The 18606-nt window shown below is 43.4% G+C and overlaps 1 protein-coding gene across 1 annotated transcript in view; it reads right to left on the reverse strand.

Moving 5' to 3' along the window:
* The window catches only part of LOC147424616 (mitochondrial carrier protein MTM1-like), a 69427-nt gene that overhangs the window by 14053 nt on the left and 36768 nt on the right, over nucleotides 1-18606 (reverse strand). Inside the window, exons 2-5 of the mRNA XM_086500775.1 lie at nucleotides 14208-14303; nucleotides 13962-14072; nucleotides 13820-13879; nucleotides 13562-13732 (exon numbers count right to left, since the gene is read on the reverse strand). Of these exons, the coding sequence (XP_086356901.1) occupies nucleotides 13562-13732; nucleotides 13820-13879; nucleotides 13962-14072; nucleotides 14208-14303 (438 nt within the window). The remainder of the gene's footprint in view (nucleotides 1-13561; nucleotides 13733-13819; nucleotides 13880-13961; nucleotides 14073-14207; nucleotides 14304-18606) is intronic.

The raw sequence follows: 18606 nt of genomic DNA on the forward strand, positions 1-18606 counted from the left end.
GTTCTTCTAATGCATCTGGTTTTTCACTTGGAAGATTCCCACCTAGGGATCCCAATTAGCTTAAAGAACGACAAGTTGCTCCACCTTACTCGACATTCTTGCTGTCTTTCTGCCTTCCATTCGCTGGACATTTTGCTCAGACAAACCAACCTACGCTTTCTAGGGCTCAAAATCCCGTTGGCAGTTGGAATGCAAAGCCAGACACCCCCCCGCCCCAATAGAAACCCTCAAAAAAGACTCTTGGAAAGCTCATAGCAATTGACACAATCGACACTATCAACCGCTCCCCACCCCCCCTTCTAACAACCTTACACTCACCTTTCCTATGGGCTTACAACTAACAGACACGACGCCACCCTCTTTCCTTGCTGTTGTCTTCCTTTTTTATTCGTACCTCATCCAGAACAGCCCACGCCGAGCGCCAATGCAATCACGTGAATTCATCGTCCCCAAAGCTATTTGGTCGTATTGTTCAATCTATTAATGGAGGGATCTCCCATATGGTTCTTCTTTCTGGTCAATAGCCCAGCTCTTTGGGTTACTCGGCGTCTTTTAAGTATATTATGAACCAGGCCACTATCAACATTGTTCATCAAATGTTTGTTGTCCTAAACGAGGCTAGTAAGTGTAAGAAGAACGGAATCGTCAAAGGGGCAAGGAGCGGCCAGCTAAGCAATCCCTAGGAGCCACCCCTTCTACAAGGATGTTGCCAAACCCAGACTACGTGCGCTTTATGAATACCCACTCCGGTAGAGAAGAGATGCCAATAGAACGTCTCACACTCAGCCTACCCCCACACAAGGCATATCATGAAGCGAATCATGTTTGGTGGGGCTAGGCTGAGTTTTTCTATACCTTATAACCCCCTAATCTTGATTGTTGCTCAGTTCCTTGTAGGTGTTTCGGTCTTCCAATCGGTCAGCTTCCTCATCCTCATCTTGTCTTATCAACCATATAATAAAGTGGGGCCCGCACCTTGAGGAAAAGCATCCTATTGACTCATCTCACTAGTTGATATATACTAGCCGTGTACATGTATGGCATAATACCACACACATCACCCTACTCCAATTGGGGAGGGTATTGGTCGGGGAAAAGGGGAGTGTGGGCCTCTACCAGCCTCTTTTCCAAGAGTCCTAGCGAAGGCCTCGGTGCCTTCCTCGTCTAGGCCTCGTGTCCTCCCCCCTTTAGTATTGTAACCATATAAAGGAGGGGTAAAAGTAAAAAGGTTGATTATGAATGAAAGAATAGCTCTCAAATGGGCACCTAAACTACCCAACGAGGACGCTCTGAGGAGACAATCCTTGAGGTATATAGCCAAGCATTCCTGGGTGCGTAACCATCTTGTTAAAATGGCCTTCGCCCAACTCGTCTTAAAGACAATGTACACTGCCTATAGCCAGTGGTGTGACCTTACCGGCATGCCCAAGGTTCCTATCCATGCCTTCAATAGCGCTCTAACATTCCGACTTGCCACAGAATGGCCCATCGTTTCTAGAAAGCGGACAACGAAAAGAATCATCTATTTAAACCTCACCCTGCGTAGCTGGGAAGCTGCAACGCCCTCCCCGGATGAGGGGGGCCAACAGATGTCGTCTAACTCACAATAGCTGCCTCTATCCCACCACCGAACGACAATTATGCCCATATAACCTGAGCCACCTGTATCTAACCGGCAGATGGTTGCTCTCTCTTGAATACGATAAGCTAGTCAACTAGCCAAAACGACGTTGAATGAAAACCTCGCAAAGGATCTTCACAAGCGCATGGCTCAAAGGTCCAAGGAGGATAATTAAGAGCACTCCAAGATCAAGAGGGCTGCATCGATTTTACAGAGAAATGCTCAAACATGGTGGTGTACTCTTCTCCCGAGGAAAGAAGCAAAAGTCAAGTGGTTAAGGTTCAAACGGCTCTTTATTTCTTCTGGATTGACCCAGGAGTACAAACGAGATGTGAGAACCGCTTGGAACTATCTTTTGATGACCAAGGGTGATACTTTGGACGCATATTACGAGAGGTTTTGGGATTCTTTTCTACCGAGCTCTTTGTTTAAGAAGGTCACTTTTAAAGAACAAATTGAGCGATTTTGTTGCGGACTCCCTATAGAGAGCCGAGATTACTGCCTTGAATAAAAGTCTAAGTCTATGCAACAATTAATGGGACATGGGAAAGAAGGATTCTCGATACATTCGAGGAATTTGACCTACCCCACTGATGAAATTTTGACTCAGAGGACCACACAGACCTCCACTAATGAAAATAGAAAGAAAAAGAATCCCTAGGCAAAGAAAGATACACAACCCCATGACTATTAGAGAGAGAGATTTAACTTCTCAAAGAGGGAAAGTGTTTTGGTTGCGGGGAACAAGGGGCACTTCTTCGCAAAGCGCCCCAATAAGGCATAACGAGGACAGACTGAAGAAAGGCCCGAAAGTTCTAGAGCAACGGAGGAACGTGGCAGAAAAGGCAAGATAGAAGCAAGACTAGTACCGGATTGCATGGGAAACGACCCAAGCCAGATACATGCAAGTACAAAACTTTGCCGAGCTTGGGGCAAGTGAAAGATCAAGAAGCCCTTATCTTTTTTGATGGAGGAGCCACAGGCACATGGACTCACCTCGAGTCACATAGGAGGGGACACACAGTCACATGGAGAGAAGAGGTTAGTCTTGACTAATCTTGATGAGGGGGACTGAGGCCAACTTCATTTAACCTGAATTGGCTGCGCGACTACAGATTACTACCGGCGGTTCATTCGAAAGTTTGAAGAGGTAGCTTCACCTTTACACTTATTGACTCAAAAAGGAGTCCCTTTCTCAAGGGGGCTGATAGAGACGACTGCCTTTCAGACACTTCAGGAAAAAATTGACTACTGGATTAGTGTTGGTTTTGCCATACTTGCAAAATCCATTCGAAGTTTATTATGATGCTTGTGGTCGTAGTCTGGGAGCGGTCTTCATGCAAGAAGGCCATGTGATGCAGAATGTTTTCAAGGCCAGAATTGGTAGCACAGATTTATGAGAAAGAGCTATTGGCAATCATCCATGCTCTTACTCAGTGGCGACTTTATCTACTCGGAGCCGATTTCACGGTCTTTACTGATCATTAGAGTTCACGCTACTTCTTATCAGAAGCGGCTTTCGGAAAAGCAAATGCGCTAGGCTAACATCTTGTCACAGTTTCACTTCAAAATTATCCATGTTGAAAACTTAGTGGCAGATGCATTGTCTCGAAAGCCCCACGTCTTAGCTATTTCAGCGATCCATCATAGAAGCTTCGATGATATGGTTTACCAATACGCCACAGATTCGAATTTTTCGGATGTATTCACTCGAATATAGAATGGGGAGGTAGTAGCAAGATATTCCATACGGGATAGCTACTTGATGAAGAAAACCATGTTGTGCGTTACGCAGCCGTTGAGGGCAAAGGTTTTGACTAAGTGCCATTGTCCACTTTTACAGATCCTCGTGGCATTGATACCACCTTGAGAGGTGTGGAGAGCTATTTCTTTTCACCGAGACTCAAGAAGGATGTGGACGACTTCGTTCCCAACTGTTTTAGTATGCCAGAGGGTCAAGTTTGACAGGCATAAGGCACAAGGATTACTACAGCCTTTGCCCATTCCCACCCGCCCCTGGTGTTACTAAATTGGCTTTATCTTACAGAAAAATAATTCTAAATGAATTATTGGATTTATAAGTGAGAGGGTTTTCTCGCTTGGAACACCAAGGAAAAATAATTCTAAATGAATTATTGGAATTTTAAGTAAGAGGGCTTTTCTCACTAGCGACATCCGAGTACAGAGTATTCCTAGTGCGTCATTAAAAGTAATGACGGGAACACTGAGAACCGGAATATCAGTAAGGCCACCAGGAACGGGTACTTCCGATGCATCACATTGGATGGGTCATAGGGAGCATCGGAAAGAAGTATCCGACCATCCGGGAATGGACATCTCTGATGCGTCATAGGATGGATGCCATAGAGCACCGTGAAGGATATTGTACCGTAAGTTCGGTAGGAAAGGACTAGGTGATGGGTATTCCTGATGCGTCACAAGGTGGGTGACGGGTGCATCGGAAAGGGAATATCCATAGTCGGGAGGAAATTCCGAACTGTGTTAGAATTGTGCACAAGGAAAAAGCAAGCACTTGAATGAAGATGGGTTCATAGGAAACTTTGAAGAATAACAGATGCTTTTTGAGAAAGCGGGATTGCCTTTCGGGAAAGCAGATGCTTTCTCGCGAGGAAGTCTATGTCTGCATTGCAATGTGCATGTGATTGCATCCGGGGACATCTCGGAAGTGCTGTGAAAACATTGTTTTTAACTTATAAGGTTTTATTGAGTTTTTTGACAGATTCAAACCATTTTTAAAGGTGACCGACCGTCCACTTAATAAGTAGGCAACCATCTGATAAATAAGGCAACAGATCGGCTAGTGTTTTCTCTCTCTCTTTTTCTTGCAGAGAAGCGGGAAAAAAAAACGAAAAAAAAATTTGAAAAAAAAAATTGAAAAAAAAAAGGTTGCGATCTCTACGCGAGCAGCTATTCGTGCCCGTGGCTACGAGCTATAAAAGCATCACATGCCCTTACTCAGAGAGGAGGACCAATCTCTGCAAGGAGGAGATACTGCTGCAGATTTCAACCGTAAAGAAGACGTTGCCGGTGATGCCCAGGACTGCCCCAAGTGTACCAGATGTCGCCAAGACCCAGTGCGTTAGTTCCCTCGCGAAGAAGTGCCTACAAAGCGTGTTTCCATCGCGACAAGTTGCTGTTTTTCTCTGTTTCAACCCATAAACGTCGTAGACGGGGCTGATTTACGAGAAGGAACCCGAGAACACACCTCTTTGTGTGTAGGATTGGAAGAGAGGATTTTCTATGTAGAGATCTCTTCTAAGGAATTTTTTTTCGAGAACCGAGTTGCGTTTCGAGCCTCGAGACTTTGAAGGTAACGATTTTCATGTTATGATCTTTGAGTATTTGATTGCAGGTGTACTTCCTCTTCGTGAGGGAGTAGGAGCAGAGGAAGGCATGAGCCTCTACACGAGAAAAGCGCTCTGAGGAACTAGAGCCGGATCAGCCCAAGGGTTTCGTACCCGAGTTTGGGAAGTAGATCCACGGATCGGAGAGAGGTAGTCTCTCAAGTTGCAATCCGAAAGTTGGGATTCCCAAGTAAGGACTTCGTGTCCGGGAAAGCAGAGTTGTTCTGCAGGAAGAGAACTCTGGAAAGAGAGTTGGAAAAGAGTTGCAGGGATGCCATGCCCTGAGTCTGGAAGGTGAGATCCAGAGGCGAGAACCTTGATTCTCGAGGAATTGGAATAAGGAACGGAAGTTCCTTGGAATAGGGTTTTGCCCTAGGAATCGGAAGCTGAGGCTTCCGGGAACCATCAAGTCTTATTCTAGAACGAACGTGGTAATACGTTCGGTTCAAGTGCTTGTATAAACTTCTCCTCAGTAATAAAGATACTATTACGGGGGGGGGACCAGCCCATCTTCTGGTCCCCAGTACTGTGTCGATCTTCTCACTCTCTATCTCTCTCTCTGTTTATTTCTCTCTATATCCTCTGGCTTCAGTAATAAGTGATAAATCCTATTTATCCGAATGTATTTTATATTGTTATGCGCTCCCGTTTGTGACAGTGGTATCAGAGCATGGTCTCCTCTCTTTCTCTGTAAAGGAGGACGACTCTGGGAAGATACGGGAAGAAGCCATGACAAGCCAAGAGAGAAGTAAGCAGGCGGAACCCTAAGTCCATCAAGGAAAAGCTCGCAGAGTTGGAAATGTTTTTTCTCTCTGCAAGAAGTCGACACAAGGCTTGGGATTCTCTGAGAAGGCAACAAGAGCATGATGCTCAAGAACCTAGAGAATCCAAGGAGCGGAATGCTCGAGATTCTTCAGAATCCAGAAAATATCCATGAACATCAATCCAGAACTATAGCCATGAAATCCCGTCATTCCGGGAAGGATATGAAGAAGGTCTCTAGACCTAGGAACACTTCCAATCAAGTTTGATACTTTTGACGGAAGGGAAGATGCCCCGAAAGCTACCGCTTTGATTCGACAAGTTAGTTGCCTTTGCAAACGGCAATTTCTGAAAAAGCGTCGAAGATGAGGCATGTGATTAAACACCTCAAGGGGATTGCAAGTACTTGGTGGTATACCAAAGCTCTGCAAGGAACTTACAACAAGACTTGGATTCAATTCAAGGCTGAATTTTTCGACAAATTTTTTTTCCTCTACACTTTGAGGAAGGCATCCAAGAAGATTAGGATGGGTTTGCCCAATAGGAACACGAGTGAGTCAAAGCAAGTAGTGGTTCACTCTTGCCAAGGTAGCTCCACTCTCGATCCTCTCTCAGGAAGGAAAGATGAAGAAATTCAACAAAGAACTTTTGTCCGAATTTTGTAGACACATCTGCAAAATACTTTGCAGCAGATGGTAGAGTCAGCAATAAAAGCTGAAAGTGTACACCTTAGTGTACATAGAATCCAATCTCCGTAGTGGGACAGGAATCATTGAACACAGAAAGTTTGGAGTAAGGGAATTCAATCTAACTCCTGAGTTCTTGAATAGAAGACCCTCGAACTTTAAGTGAGAGGGCAGGTTTTCAATCAAAGTTACATCTTTGAGGAAATCATAAAGTGCATTGTGCTTGTTTGCTCTTTTGCACAAGATACGGTTATGTCTAACCGGGACTACCACTCTCGAGTGTTTATGACAGCAGGATCAAACTGAAACATTGTTTCCTGAGATGAATTGGTTTGCTTAACTAGCCGGAAGGTCAACTATTGATCTGGTATCCGGTAATTCTCGAACAGATTACCTGCTACTACTGCGGCTAGGAAATTATGAAGGAACCATTCTGAGCTTTCAAGCAAAGAAAAGCTTTCATGAAGCTTGAGTACTCTTTAAGCCCACACCCCCTACACGGTAAGGGAAGATATGGTAGTGCTTTTTGCCCAAGTGAATAAACACTCTCTTTAGGAGGGAAGGAACAAGCGACGACTACGACCTGTGCTTGAGGAATCCAAGGATTAAAATACCTAGATTATTTGATGAGCGGGTTTTGCTCTAAGATCGAGCCAAGTGATCATCAAGTTGAGCGTCTTCGCTCTAAGGATCTTACGAAGGGAAGGTAATTTCCCAGGTTCACCGAAACTTTAACACAGCTTAAGAATTATGTACACTTTTGAGTACATGGATAACACACGAAGATGCAGACCTATGCCAAGGAACTGGACGAGAGTTTGTTATACTCTCTTGAGCGCCTTTTTGCGCGCAAGAATATTCCGACACAAGAATCTCTATTTGAGATGTGTTTGGTAGAAGGAATTTGAGTTCCTCTACGGAGAAGAGGTTTTCTGATGGTCGTTGATCATTGAGTACGCTATGTGCTTTTACCATTACAGTAGCAACTTTTGGTTGCGGTATATGTTTCTCCATGAGCAGGTCAAGTAGCATTTGCACGCTGCTGGAATAAATTTGAACTATTTTGGTCGTAAGAATATAATTCGCCAACCGTTTCAAAATGGTAAGAAATACAAATGGGAGAATATCCCTGAGAATCAAAGAGGGTTCGCTCTATTGTGCACCGGGTTTGAACGTACGTTCAGAAAATGCTATGGCTAGAATCCTATCTACCTGAGGTTTTGCAAATCGTCATTGATGCTCGCAAGGTGAATCATTTTTTATGATTTTGTAAGGACGAGACGCTAATGGGCGTCGGGAATTCATTGCTGGTGGTAATAACTCGCAGGAGGAAACGATTGGAAGGAAGTGTTGTCGTGCACAAGGAATCTTCGGACTGGAATCGTCCGCCTACATTGAGCGACGGCCTGGAACAAGAAGCTTCTTTAAGGTGATCACAAATTGTGGAAGAAAGACATGAAACTTAATGCTCTATGACTTGGGCATTCCCTATGTGGGAGGACACAAGAGGTTTAATACCCTCTGGACTAACAGCGTAGGATTATGTGCAAGGACAAATACCTAGATTGATTTCTAGGAAGATTATTCTTCTCGAATTTGAGAAGACAGAATCAAGTTAACAGAGTCTTAGATAAGGAAACTTTGGATCAGAACAATTGGCCTACCCAAAGCAAAGGCCCGGAATAAGAACTTACTTTGGTAAGATGACACACTTGTTCTGCCATAGGAAGATTCACATGAGCTTAATGCTCTCGACATGCCCTATGCGGGAGGACACAAGAGGTTTAATATCCTCAGGACTAATAGCGCAAGGTTATGCGCAACGACATAGACCTAGATTGATTTCTAGGAGGTTTATTCTTCTCGGAATTGAGAAGGTGGAATTGAGTAAACAGATTCTCGGATGAGGAAACTTCCAATCTGTTGGAAAGACGCGAATGACGAGTTCTTACATGGCTCCTAACTTTAATGAAAGGTGAAGGATATCCTCGAGGTTCTAGAGGAAAGACATGAACTAGTAAGGTAAGTATTGAATTATTGAATTTTTGTTTAATTAAATTTTTAAGTTCTCTTTTGAGAAAGGACTAGCTCAACTCACCATTGAGCAAGATTTAGAATCGTTCCGGTTTCTCCCCAGCAGTTGAGTTGGACCTCTACAGTTGACGACAACTGTTTATAAGTGAGGGGAATGTTACTAAATTGGCTTTATCTTACAGAAAAATAATTCTAAATGAATTATTGGATTTATAAGTGAGAGGGTTTTCTCGCTTGGAACACCAAGGAAAAATAATTCTAAATGAATTATTGGAATTTTAAGTGAGAGGGCTTTTCTCACTGGAGACATCCGAGTACAGAGTATTCCTAGTGCATCATTTAAAGTAATGACGGGAACAATGAGAACGGGAATATCTGTAAGGCCACCAGGAACGGGTACTTCTGATGCGTCACATCGGATGGGTGATAGGGAGCATCGGAAAGAAGTATCCGACCATCCGGGAATGGACATCTCTGATGCGTCATAGGATGGGTGACATAGAGCATCGTGAAGGATATTGTACCGTAAGTTCGGTAGGAAAGGACTAGGTGATGAGTATTCCTGATGCGTCACAAGGTGGGTGACGGGTGCATCGGAAAGGGAATATCCATAGTCGGGAGGAAATTCCGAACTGTGTTAGAATTGTGCACAAGGAAAAAGCAAGCACTTGAATGAAGATGGGTTCAGAGGAAACTTTGAGGAAAAACATATGCTTTTTGAGAAAGCGGGGTTGCCTTTCGGGAAAGCATATGCTTTCTCGCGAGGAAGTCTATGTCTGCATTGCAATGTGCATGCGATTGCATCCAGGGACGTCTGGGAAGTGCTGTGAAAGCATTGTTTTTAACTTATAAGGTTTTATTGAGTTTTTTGACAGATTCAAACCATTTTTAAAGGTGACCGACCGTCCACTTAATAAGTAGGCAACCATCTGAAATAAGGCAACAGATCAGCCAGCGTTTTCTCTCTCTCTTTTTCTTGCAGAGTAGCGAAAAAAAAAATTTGAAAAAAAAAATTTAAAAAAAAAAAAAGGTTGCGATCTCTACGCGAGCAGCTATTCGTGCCCGTGGCTACGAGCTATAAAAGCATCACATGCCCTTACTCAGAGAGGAGGACCAATCTTTGCAAGGAGGAGATGCTGCTGCAGATTTCAGCCGTAAAGAAGACGTTGCCGGTGATGCCCATGGCTGCCCCAAGTGTACCAGATGTCGCCAAGACCCAGTGCGTGAGTTCCCTCGCGAAGAAGTGCCTACAAAGCGTGTTTCCATCACGACAAGTTGCTGTTTTTCTCTGTTTTCAGCCCATAAACGTCGTAGACGGGGCTGATTTACGAGAAGGAACCCGAGAACACACCTCTTTTGTGTGTAGGATTGGAAGAGAGGATTTTCTATGTAGAGATCTCTTCTAAGGAATTTTTTTTTCGAGAACCGAGTTGCGTTTCGAGCGTCGAGACTTTGAAGGTAACGATTTTCATGTTATGATCTTTGAGTATTTGATTGCAGGTGTACTTCCTCTTCGTGAGGGAGTAGGAGCAGAGGAAGGCATGAGCCTCTGCAGGAGAAAAGCGCTTTGAGGAACTAGAGCCGGATCAGCCCAAGGGTTTCGTACCCGAGTTTGGGAAGTAGATCCACGGATCGGAGAGAGGTAGTCTCTCAAGTTGCGATCCGGAAGTTGGGATTCCCAAGTAAGGACTTCGTGTCCGGGAAAGCAGAGTTGTTCTGCAGGAAGAGGACTCTGGAAAGAGAGTTGGAAAAGAGTTGCAGGGATGCCATGCCCTGAGTCTGGAAGGTGAGATCCAGAGGCGAGAACCTTGATTCTCGAGGAATTGGAATAAGGAACGGAAGTTCCTTGGAATAGGGTTTTGCCCTAGGAATCGGGAACCATCAAGTCTTATTCTAGAACGAACGTGGTAATACGTTTGGTTCAAGTGCTTGTATAGACTTCTCCTCAATAATAAAGATACTATTACGGGGGGGGGGGGGACCAGCCCATCTTCTGGTCCCCAGTACTGTGTCGATCTTCTCACTCTCTATCTCTCTCTGTGTTTATTTCTCTCTATATCCTCTGGCTTCAGTAATAAGTGATAAATCCTATTTATCCGAATGTATTTTATATTGTTATGCGCTCCCGTTTGTGACACCTGGAAAAGTATTGCAATGGATTTCATCTTTGATCTCCCGAAGACAGAGTGGGCACGATGGCATTTAATCTATTATTGACACATTTAGCAAGCAAGCTCATTTCATTCCAATGAAGAAAAAAGTCACGCTGGACCATTTAGCGAGACTGTTCATTGCACAGATATGTCGTTTACATGGCATACCTAAGACAATAGTCTCCGACATAGATCTCCGATTCCCGAGTTTGTTTTGGAGGGCTATTTGGGAGAACATTGGCACACGGTTGCAGTTCTCGTCATCATTCCACCCGCAGACAAATGGGCAATCTGAGATTACAAATTCAGTTGTTCTGGAATTATTAAAGTCTTACATCTCTGATCAGAAGACTCAATGGGAAAATTTTATGTCTTTGGTAAAATTTGCCTACAACAACACGATTCACTCTTCGATAAGAAAGGCGCCATTTGAGATGATTATTGAAGGTACTCAGAAGGTTCCACCCTTTCTCAGCACTAAAGACAAGATTTTTGAAGCGGACCACTATACGAGAACTTGGACACTGCGGACCTTGGCAAAAGCAGTGTCCAAGTTCTCGTATAGTGGTCCGCCAGGCTTTAGAGAAGTCTCAAGAACGACATAAGAAGGCAACAGATCGACATCAATGAGATTTGAAACTAAAGGAAGACGATTGGGTGCTCTTACGTTTTGAGAAGGCATGCCTAAGGAAACGAAAGGGAAAGGAGCGGCTTTTTCCAAAGCATAAAGAAATAATGCAAGGGGCGGCCAGTGCGTCTAGGAGTGGAACTCCGCCGCTCCATGTCGTTCACATGTGAACTTCTCATTAAGTTCAAGTATTTAAAGTGTTGCAGATTTGTTTCGGTTGTGCTCAGTTGAATCGATACATGGTATCCTCCCAATTTCACTCTGAGAGGAATTGGCACACGTGAGTGCTCTTCGAATCGAAAATAAATACCTCCAAGGGCACCTCACTAATACACCCAACAGAGACCCTCTTTGTGCAAGTATTGGTGGCTACTGAAGATGTTCTTTTAGTTTTGTTGCTTGAAGTTTCTCTGTGCTACAAGTCTATGCAGTATTCCATCAATGTCACAAAAAATGCCCCGAGAACCGAATCGCGGTGGATTCAAGGGCTAGCATGGCAACTTTTAGACCCAGTAATTATAAGGAGTTGAGTTTGAAATGTGCATCAATTTTTGAGCAAAGATGTTTTTTAGGCACCTTGTTTTTAAATATAAGCCTTTAAGCTCACTCTTCCACATCAATGCATGATTGCATAGTTGTGACTCCCCGGTAATTGTACTTTGTGAATTATTATAAAAAGATAAAAAGTACCAAAAGGGGCGTCTGAGCATCTATAAGTGGAACTCCACCACTCCATGGCAAGTTCAATCATGTGTTTTCTTTGGATGCACTACCTCGCTAGTGAGGTTACAGTGGTATCAGAGATTCGCAGATTCTTCTTCTACCGAGGATCCATTCTTCTCTGAATAAATAGGAATATCATAACTAGACTATCGTGGATAGGTTCAGTAAACAACCACATTTTATTCCGAGCCCCAAGAAGATTACAACATTGCTGACACCTAGACTTTTCTTAGCCAATGTCTATATATATCATAGTCTATAGTTAGCGGCAAGGATCAACGGATAACAAGCTTGCTATAGAAAGCACTTTTTGAGAATATGCAGCACACTAAAGTTCTTATCATTGTATCATTTGTCGACCAGATGCCATTCCGAGATTGCTGATTCTATTGTCCAAGACCTCTTGATTGTTATTTTCATGATCATCCTGGTCAATGGTAGTAATATACTATCAACTACACTAGCAAGGCACCCTTGGGTATTGTGGAAGAAAATCAAAAACATTATATGTGCCATAAAGTTGGCCTTTGACCTTGAAAGGCTTTGGCGAAGATGGTTGGTACCTATGCAATAGTGAAGATTGCTCTCCAAAAGTATAGGCATAAGAAAGCTTTCACAAGCATCAACACCTTTTTTGTAGTTCAAAGTTGAAAATTGGGTGCTTTTTGCAATTCAAAAAAGCAAGATCCAAATAGATGAAGAGCACAGAGTATCTTATCTCAGCTTCATTTGAGGTACTACGACCCTTTCTCAATCTCAAAAGCAATTTATGATGTGATAAACAAATAAATCACCTATTTTCAGCCAAACAAAACAAAGAAAGAGATTGTCGACACACCAGTGGCCAGACTGGAGAGAAGATGGGCTGGTCGCCCCCCTCAAAGTGAATCCTTAATTACTAGGGAAGAGTTACAAACACATAAGTGAGAAGGTGGGGCACGATTCCCATACTTTCATCTTAAGTAAGATTCTATAAAAAAAATTCATTGACAAGAAACCAATATAGATTCTAGAGAGATGTATCTCTCCGCTTTGAGAAACTATGCTGTATCATACAAATATTTATCCCCTAAATTGGAGAGAGAGAGAGAGAGAGAGAGAGAGAGAGAGAGAGAGAGAGAGAGAGAGAGAGAGTCCATTTCTTTGAGAGTGGGGAATGCGGACACGCTCAAAAAGTGGTCAAATTGACTTAAAACTAAAATACTCCATGCAAACAACCTTAGACAAATATTTTTTTATATTTACAACAGGAAGCCCAAAACAGAAGTAGAAGATGTGATTACAGGCCATAGATTCTTGTGTAGGCTACGCTATCCCTGACAATTCTTGGCATCATGTCTTTTTCAAAATTAATCTCTTTTACTACTCCTATGTCCAACCTTTAAGAAACTCAAATCTCACCCATTCCAGTTCATCTCTTCTTCCACAACCGCTTGTCATACATCTCCTTGGTGGGATTAATCTTCACACACACACACACACACACACACACAAACACACACACGTACATTTATGTGTGAACACTAGTGAATGTATACCCACATACATAAAACGAGTATGTACAAGTATGTGCATAAACGACTTATTACCTGCATTCGGACCCTTGCCAGCTCAATTGGGGAGCATATAATGCACGCTAATGATCTGGCGCCTGAGCCTGCTAGCAGAGGTGCGTAAGGTGTCAATTGTGGATAATGATTGGCGGAATATCTCTCAAGCGAATCACGAAATATGTCATAGCATGGTAGATAAATGCCAACCTGCACGGAAAAAAAAAATTACTTTTCAAACCTAAATAGAGAGGATAGCTAAGCTGATTAAGTTATTAGAGATAGAAAAGGACTCACGGTAGGTATTGCAAGAGCAAGTCCTGCATATGTACCCCTCCATAATCGGAGAATGCCTTCCTGAAAAAGTCAGTACAGAGTTCAAAAACCTTGTGCTACCTTACAAACACAATAGGCAATGGAACAGAGTCATGCTGTGTACCTGCCGAATAATCTTGTAGAAGACATCGAAGGTTCCATTGTATTGAAAACAAGAGGGAGGGCATAAAGGCGTGACACCAGAAACCCCACCCCGTGGACAAACTGGGGGACACTACATGCAGCATAAGGAGAACACTATCAACAGGTTGATTAGGAGCCCACTTGCAGAGATAAGAGCAAATCAAGTCGATGATAATGAACTAGACCGGTGTACAACAAACAAAGCCTAGTAGTGGTAAATGTTTACCACAAATTCAGCATTTAGTGAACCCACATGCCTTCTTACATGATCCTGATAAGGCCGGCCTCCTGCCTGGCCTGCTGCTTGTGCTTGTAACCTTGTCTGCATTTCAGAATGAAACAAAATTTGGCCCATTGGTGTTAATTAATGCAGAAATAGACAATCTCAGAAGGATCATAATGTACCCATGCAGTCTAAGGTGAACATTTCACTATAAGATTGCTAGTCTACTTGATACAAGCAATACTCACAAGGGACGCATTCCGGGACGGGGAACGGGGGACGGGGCTCAAATGGATTTTTAGTGTAAAAAAGAGGGCGGGATGGCAAGTGGGGACGGGACGCCAGAAAAAGAGTGTCCCCTGTTACTATGGATACAAGTACATGGAGTCTCTAGCACGTAATTCATGAAAAAAGAGAGGACAAAAAGGTCTCCACTAAGAATATTTGTACATTGAGGTGATATGCTATTCAGCAAGTGTGGATGTTTAAAGCGATTTACCAATGCTCAATTACTTACATATGACTACATAGCAGCTAATCCTCATGCTCAAGGATGCTTTCAGGCTGTAAAGTTTCTTCAACCTCATCAAATTCAGGGGGCTCTTTGTCAACAGGCTCTATGGGAGCTTACATGGAAGGTATTGTAAATTTGCTTGTGAACTGAACTCACAATTGGACCAATTTTAATGTTAGGCTTTCACATCCCGTCAAAGAGGCAACTGGCCATTATTTCCCTTTGACTTAAAAGATGGTTTGAGAATCTTCCCCGGCTGCATTATGATTTTCTCTCAGTGATCAGTGACAAAAGACAACATGTCTCTTACAAACATTGAATTGGACCAATTTTAATGTTAGGCTTTCACATCCCGTCAAAGAGGCAACTGGCCATTGTTTCCCTTTGACTTAATAGATGGTTTGAGAATCTTCCCCGGCTGCATTATGATTCTCTCTCAGTGATCAGTGATCAGTGACAAAAGACAACATGTCTCTTACAAACATTGAATGACAACAAAGAGCACACATCCGTCACAAATTCCAAATTGACATCGAGCTAGCACTCAAAAGGATTCATTAGTCAATTCTCTCAAACAATTAAGGACCGAGGTCATGATCCCCTATGGGGCATTGTTTGCCCACTTAATTACGATGCTAAAGTTCATACCTACTAGCACCATAGTGGAGAGTCCCGAGCTGGCTTAACTCATTCGTGGTACACTTGTTAAAGCTCTATGCTTTGCTTGACGTAGTCAATGATTGTGATGGGACATTTTTGGCAAACCATAGGAAACCGAGTTTTGCATGTCATATGGATCCTTGGACTATGTCAGGAGTCGAGACTAGTAGACTCAACACATAACCCGATAATCGTGATACTAAGTTTACTCCTTATTTTATGTCCAACATTAGGGAACCGAGTTGTGCCTTCCTTGTACTAAGCCGAGACCAACGGAGGTATAGAGCGCACGACCTAATGATTGAGGACATGTAACACGTGAATGTCTCTCATCCAAAATGACTAGGAGCGGTATCTCTGACAAATTTGACGTCGCTCATGAAATTCTCTGTAGCCTTAGCTCATTCGTAGCATAAGGCAAAAGATTCTGACCATAGTTACCCGGAACGGGAAATCGGAATGGCGAACAGGGAACGGCAACATCCATGAAATGCCATTCCCTGTTTTGGATACTCACGTCTGAAACACGGAACGGGAAATTGGGATGGGAACGGGGAACGGGGAACGGAAAATGCCCATTCCTTGTAACTATGAAATTTCTCACATCGGTCCTGGCTTTCTTGGCGAGAGGTTGCTCGGGGAGTTTATTCCTTTGTGGGGATAGACATAGGAAGTGTGTCCAATTTGGAAACATTCGAAGCACCAGCCTTCTTGTTGAAGAGTATCTCGTTGGTAAGTAGTCATGGAAGCTCATGCAGGCAGAGTCAAAGTGTGGCAGGAATCCCAAGAATTAGAACGTTGGGGTCAAGGATTGTAGGAGCCGGTTAGTCTTTAGTCGTAAATTCAAGTCTTCCCTTCATTACTTTGTCACCAATCACAGCATGGTCCATGAGCTCTTGAATGGGTAGAGACTTCCTTGGATAACAGTAGTCTTGAAGTGGTGATGTTAGTCCGATGGTGTAGCTCCCATACTAGTCCTCCAAGGTTATCGGTTTGAAGAAAGAGACTGAGAGGTTCACGTCTAGTACATGTCTAGAAACTTTTTAGTGCCAGCATTTTCAATGTACCCCATTCTGCCAGAAGTTGTACTGCAAAGAAGGAGATCATGTAACTTTGGGCAAAAATATTCTTGAAAGCTTGCTTAGTCCTTGGAGCGTGAGGCTTTGTGGTAATAAAACTCCCACCACTGCATAGCATTCATTGTCCTTGAGAAAAGCGTCTGCTTGAGAAATTTTCGATTCTTCTGTGTAGTTCCCCGATTAGTAGATATTGTCAAACTGTGGAAGAAACTGCAACTCTTTTGTTTGATTTTTCACTCACGAAATTTATTTTACCATAGATCCACCATCCTAAGTCTTAAGGCTAAGACGCTACACATACTAAAGAGGGATAAGTGGGGTAGGCATACGGGCTCCAACTATGAAACGCAGGTGGTAGTGGGCAGACGGTGACACAGGAGGCGACACCGGTAATGAGAAATCAAACAAGGCAACCATGTGTCGCAATACTCTCCCAAGAGGAATAAAAGCTTCAACGAGCTGTCAAGAAGAAGCTCTTATATTGTCTAGTGTCAGAGGAGCCAAACCTTGAGGCATCAGTGGCGACAACTATCACAAATTACTGACGTGTCGAGCATCTGAGGACCCAGAGGGTTAGGACTCCCTAGCCCTAACCTAGGCAACATGTAGATTTCGGGCAAGGGACCTAAAACCCTAGCAAAAAGATTTACCAATTTACATATTCTCGTCGAGTGGCCCAAGTTACAAATAGGGTAAAAATCCTAACCCCCAACACTTATGGAACCTCGATCAATGGGGCCTAAAATAAAACAGTCACACACACACTCCGAACTTGCATAGAAGTTGATGATGTGGCAATTGTACCGACTGTATGGACAGCTTCTAAGGGCGGTAGCTTTACGGGACCATATGCCTTTAGAACCTCATGCCTTTCATGTAAACTGCTTTTGGATGACCAAGGGCCTTTAAATATGCACAAGGGCTTACTCTCAGGCATTCTACCCGTGGGTGACGCAAAGTAGTGACGCCAATGTTGTACCTTGTTGAAGCACCATAAAGAAATACCAAAAGGGGCGCCACAGTTTGGGGCCAATGCTCTGGGGTAGAACTTTGCCACTCCGTGTCTCCGGTGAACTATCTCTCTTTCACGTTAAATTTTTTGAGGCGTCAAAGTCTGTTCAATCTGTTCTTTTCCGTTAGCACGTGGTGTCATTCCATTGAGGTGGTATCAAAGCTCTTGTCGTGTGCTTTTTTGAAAGCATACCAATCCTTCCAAGAACAGACCGAGCACGATGGCATTTCTGGATTCTACAGAGTATCTACAGTTTCTCCTTGATGAGCTCCACAACATACTTCTGCAACATCCTTAGCAAAATCTACCGATGCTTCAAAGTTTTCAGCAATTCCTAGATTACATGTTGCCCCCTCTAATGCCTCAGGCAATACCACCTCCTCCGGCACTAGACAATACAAGAGCCTCTAACCAACAACCTACTCATCCTTCTGTTCCAATTGGGGGCGTTTTAAGAAACATGGCACAACCGTCTGGACCTTCATCCGGTGCAACCACATCTACCACCACTACCCCCTGTGTACGATGGTTGGAGCCCATATGGATATCCCTACTATCCGGATCCGGGGTTTGCAACAAACAAACCAAAAGATTTCAAGGATGGTAGAACCACAATAGAATTTTTCACTTTTTGTAAAGTGAAAGATAAGAAGAAAGCCTTGCACATCCTATAACAATTTGACAGCATCTATGCATTAGGGAACTACACAAAAGAATGAAAAATCCCTCAAGCTACAGGATTTCTCAAGATAATGCTATGCAATGGTGGAGTTCAATTGCTAGCCAACCGCATGCTCCAACAACTTGGAAGCTTTCAGGACTACTTTTACATGAATCTACATGACCTCCCTGTTCAAAGCCCAGATTTTGTCCGAATCGGGAACCTTGACATAGCTTGCCACGGAAACCATGGAAGACTACAACCAAATACAAGTGCTAGATGTGTTGTGTCTAGTGCGTCGGTACTAACAGTCAATGTCTACTAAGATAGTTTATGGCCTCTGTCTGTTTTGCAGGTGTAATCGAGGGCGATTACAATTCTTTCAAGAGGGGGTATGTCACAAACTAGTGACGTAGCAGGCCCCTGGACACACACCTTGCTGACGTGGCAACAGCTTGAAAAACACGCCGACGAGT

Source organism: Adiantum capillus-veneris, chromosome 25 (assembly GCF_014529385.1).
Source record: "Adiantum capillus-veneris isolate H3 chromosome 25, ASM1452938v2, whole genome shotgun sequence".
In the NCBI taxonomy this organism is placed as follows: domain Eukaryota; kingdom Viridiplantae; phylum Streptophyta; class Polypodiopsida; order Polypodiales; family Pteridaceae; genus Adiantum; species Adiantum capillus-veneris.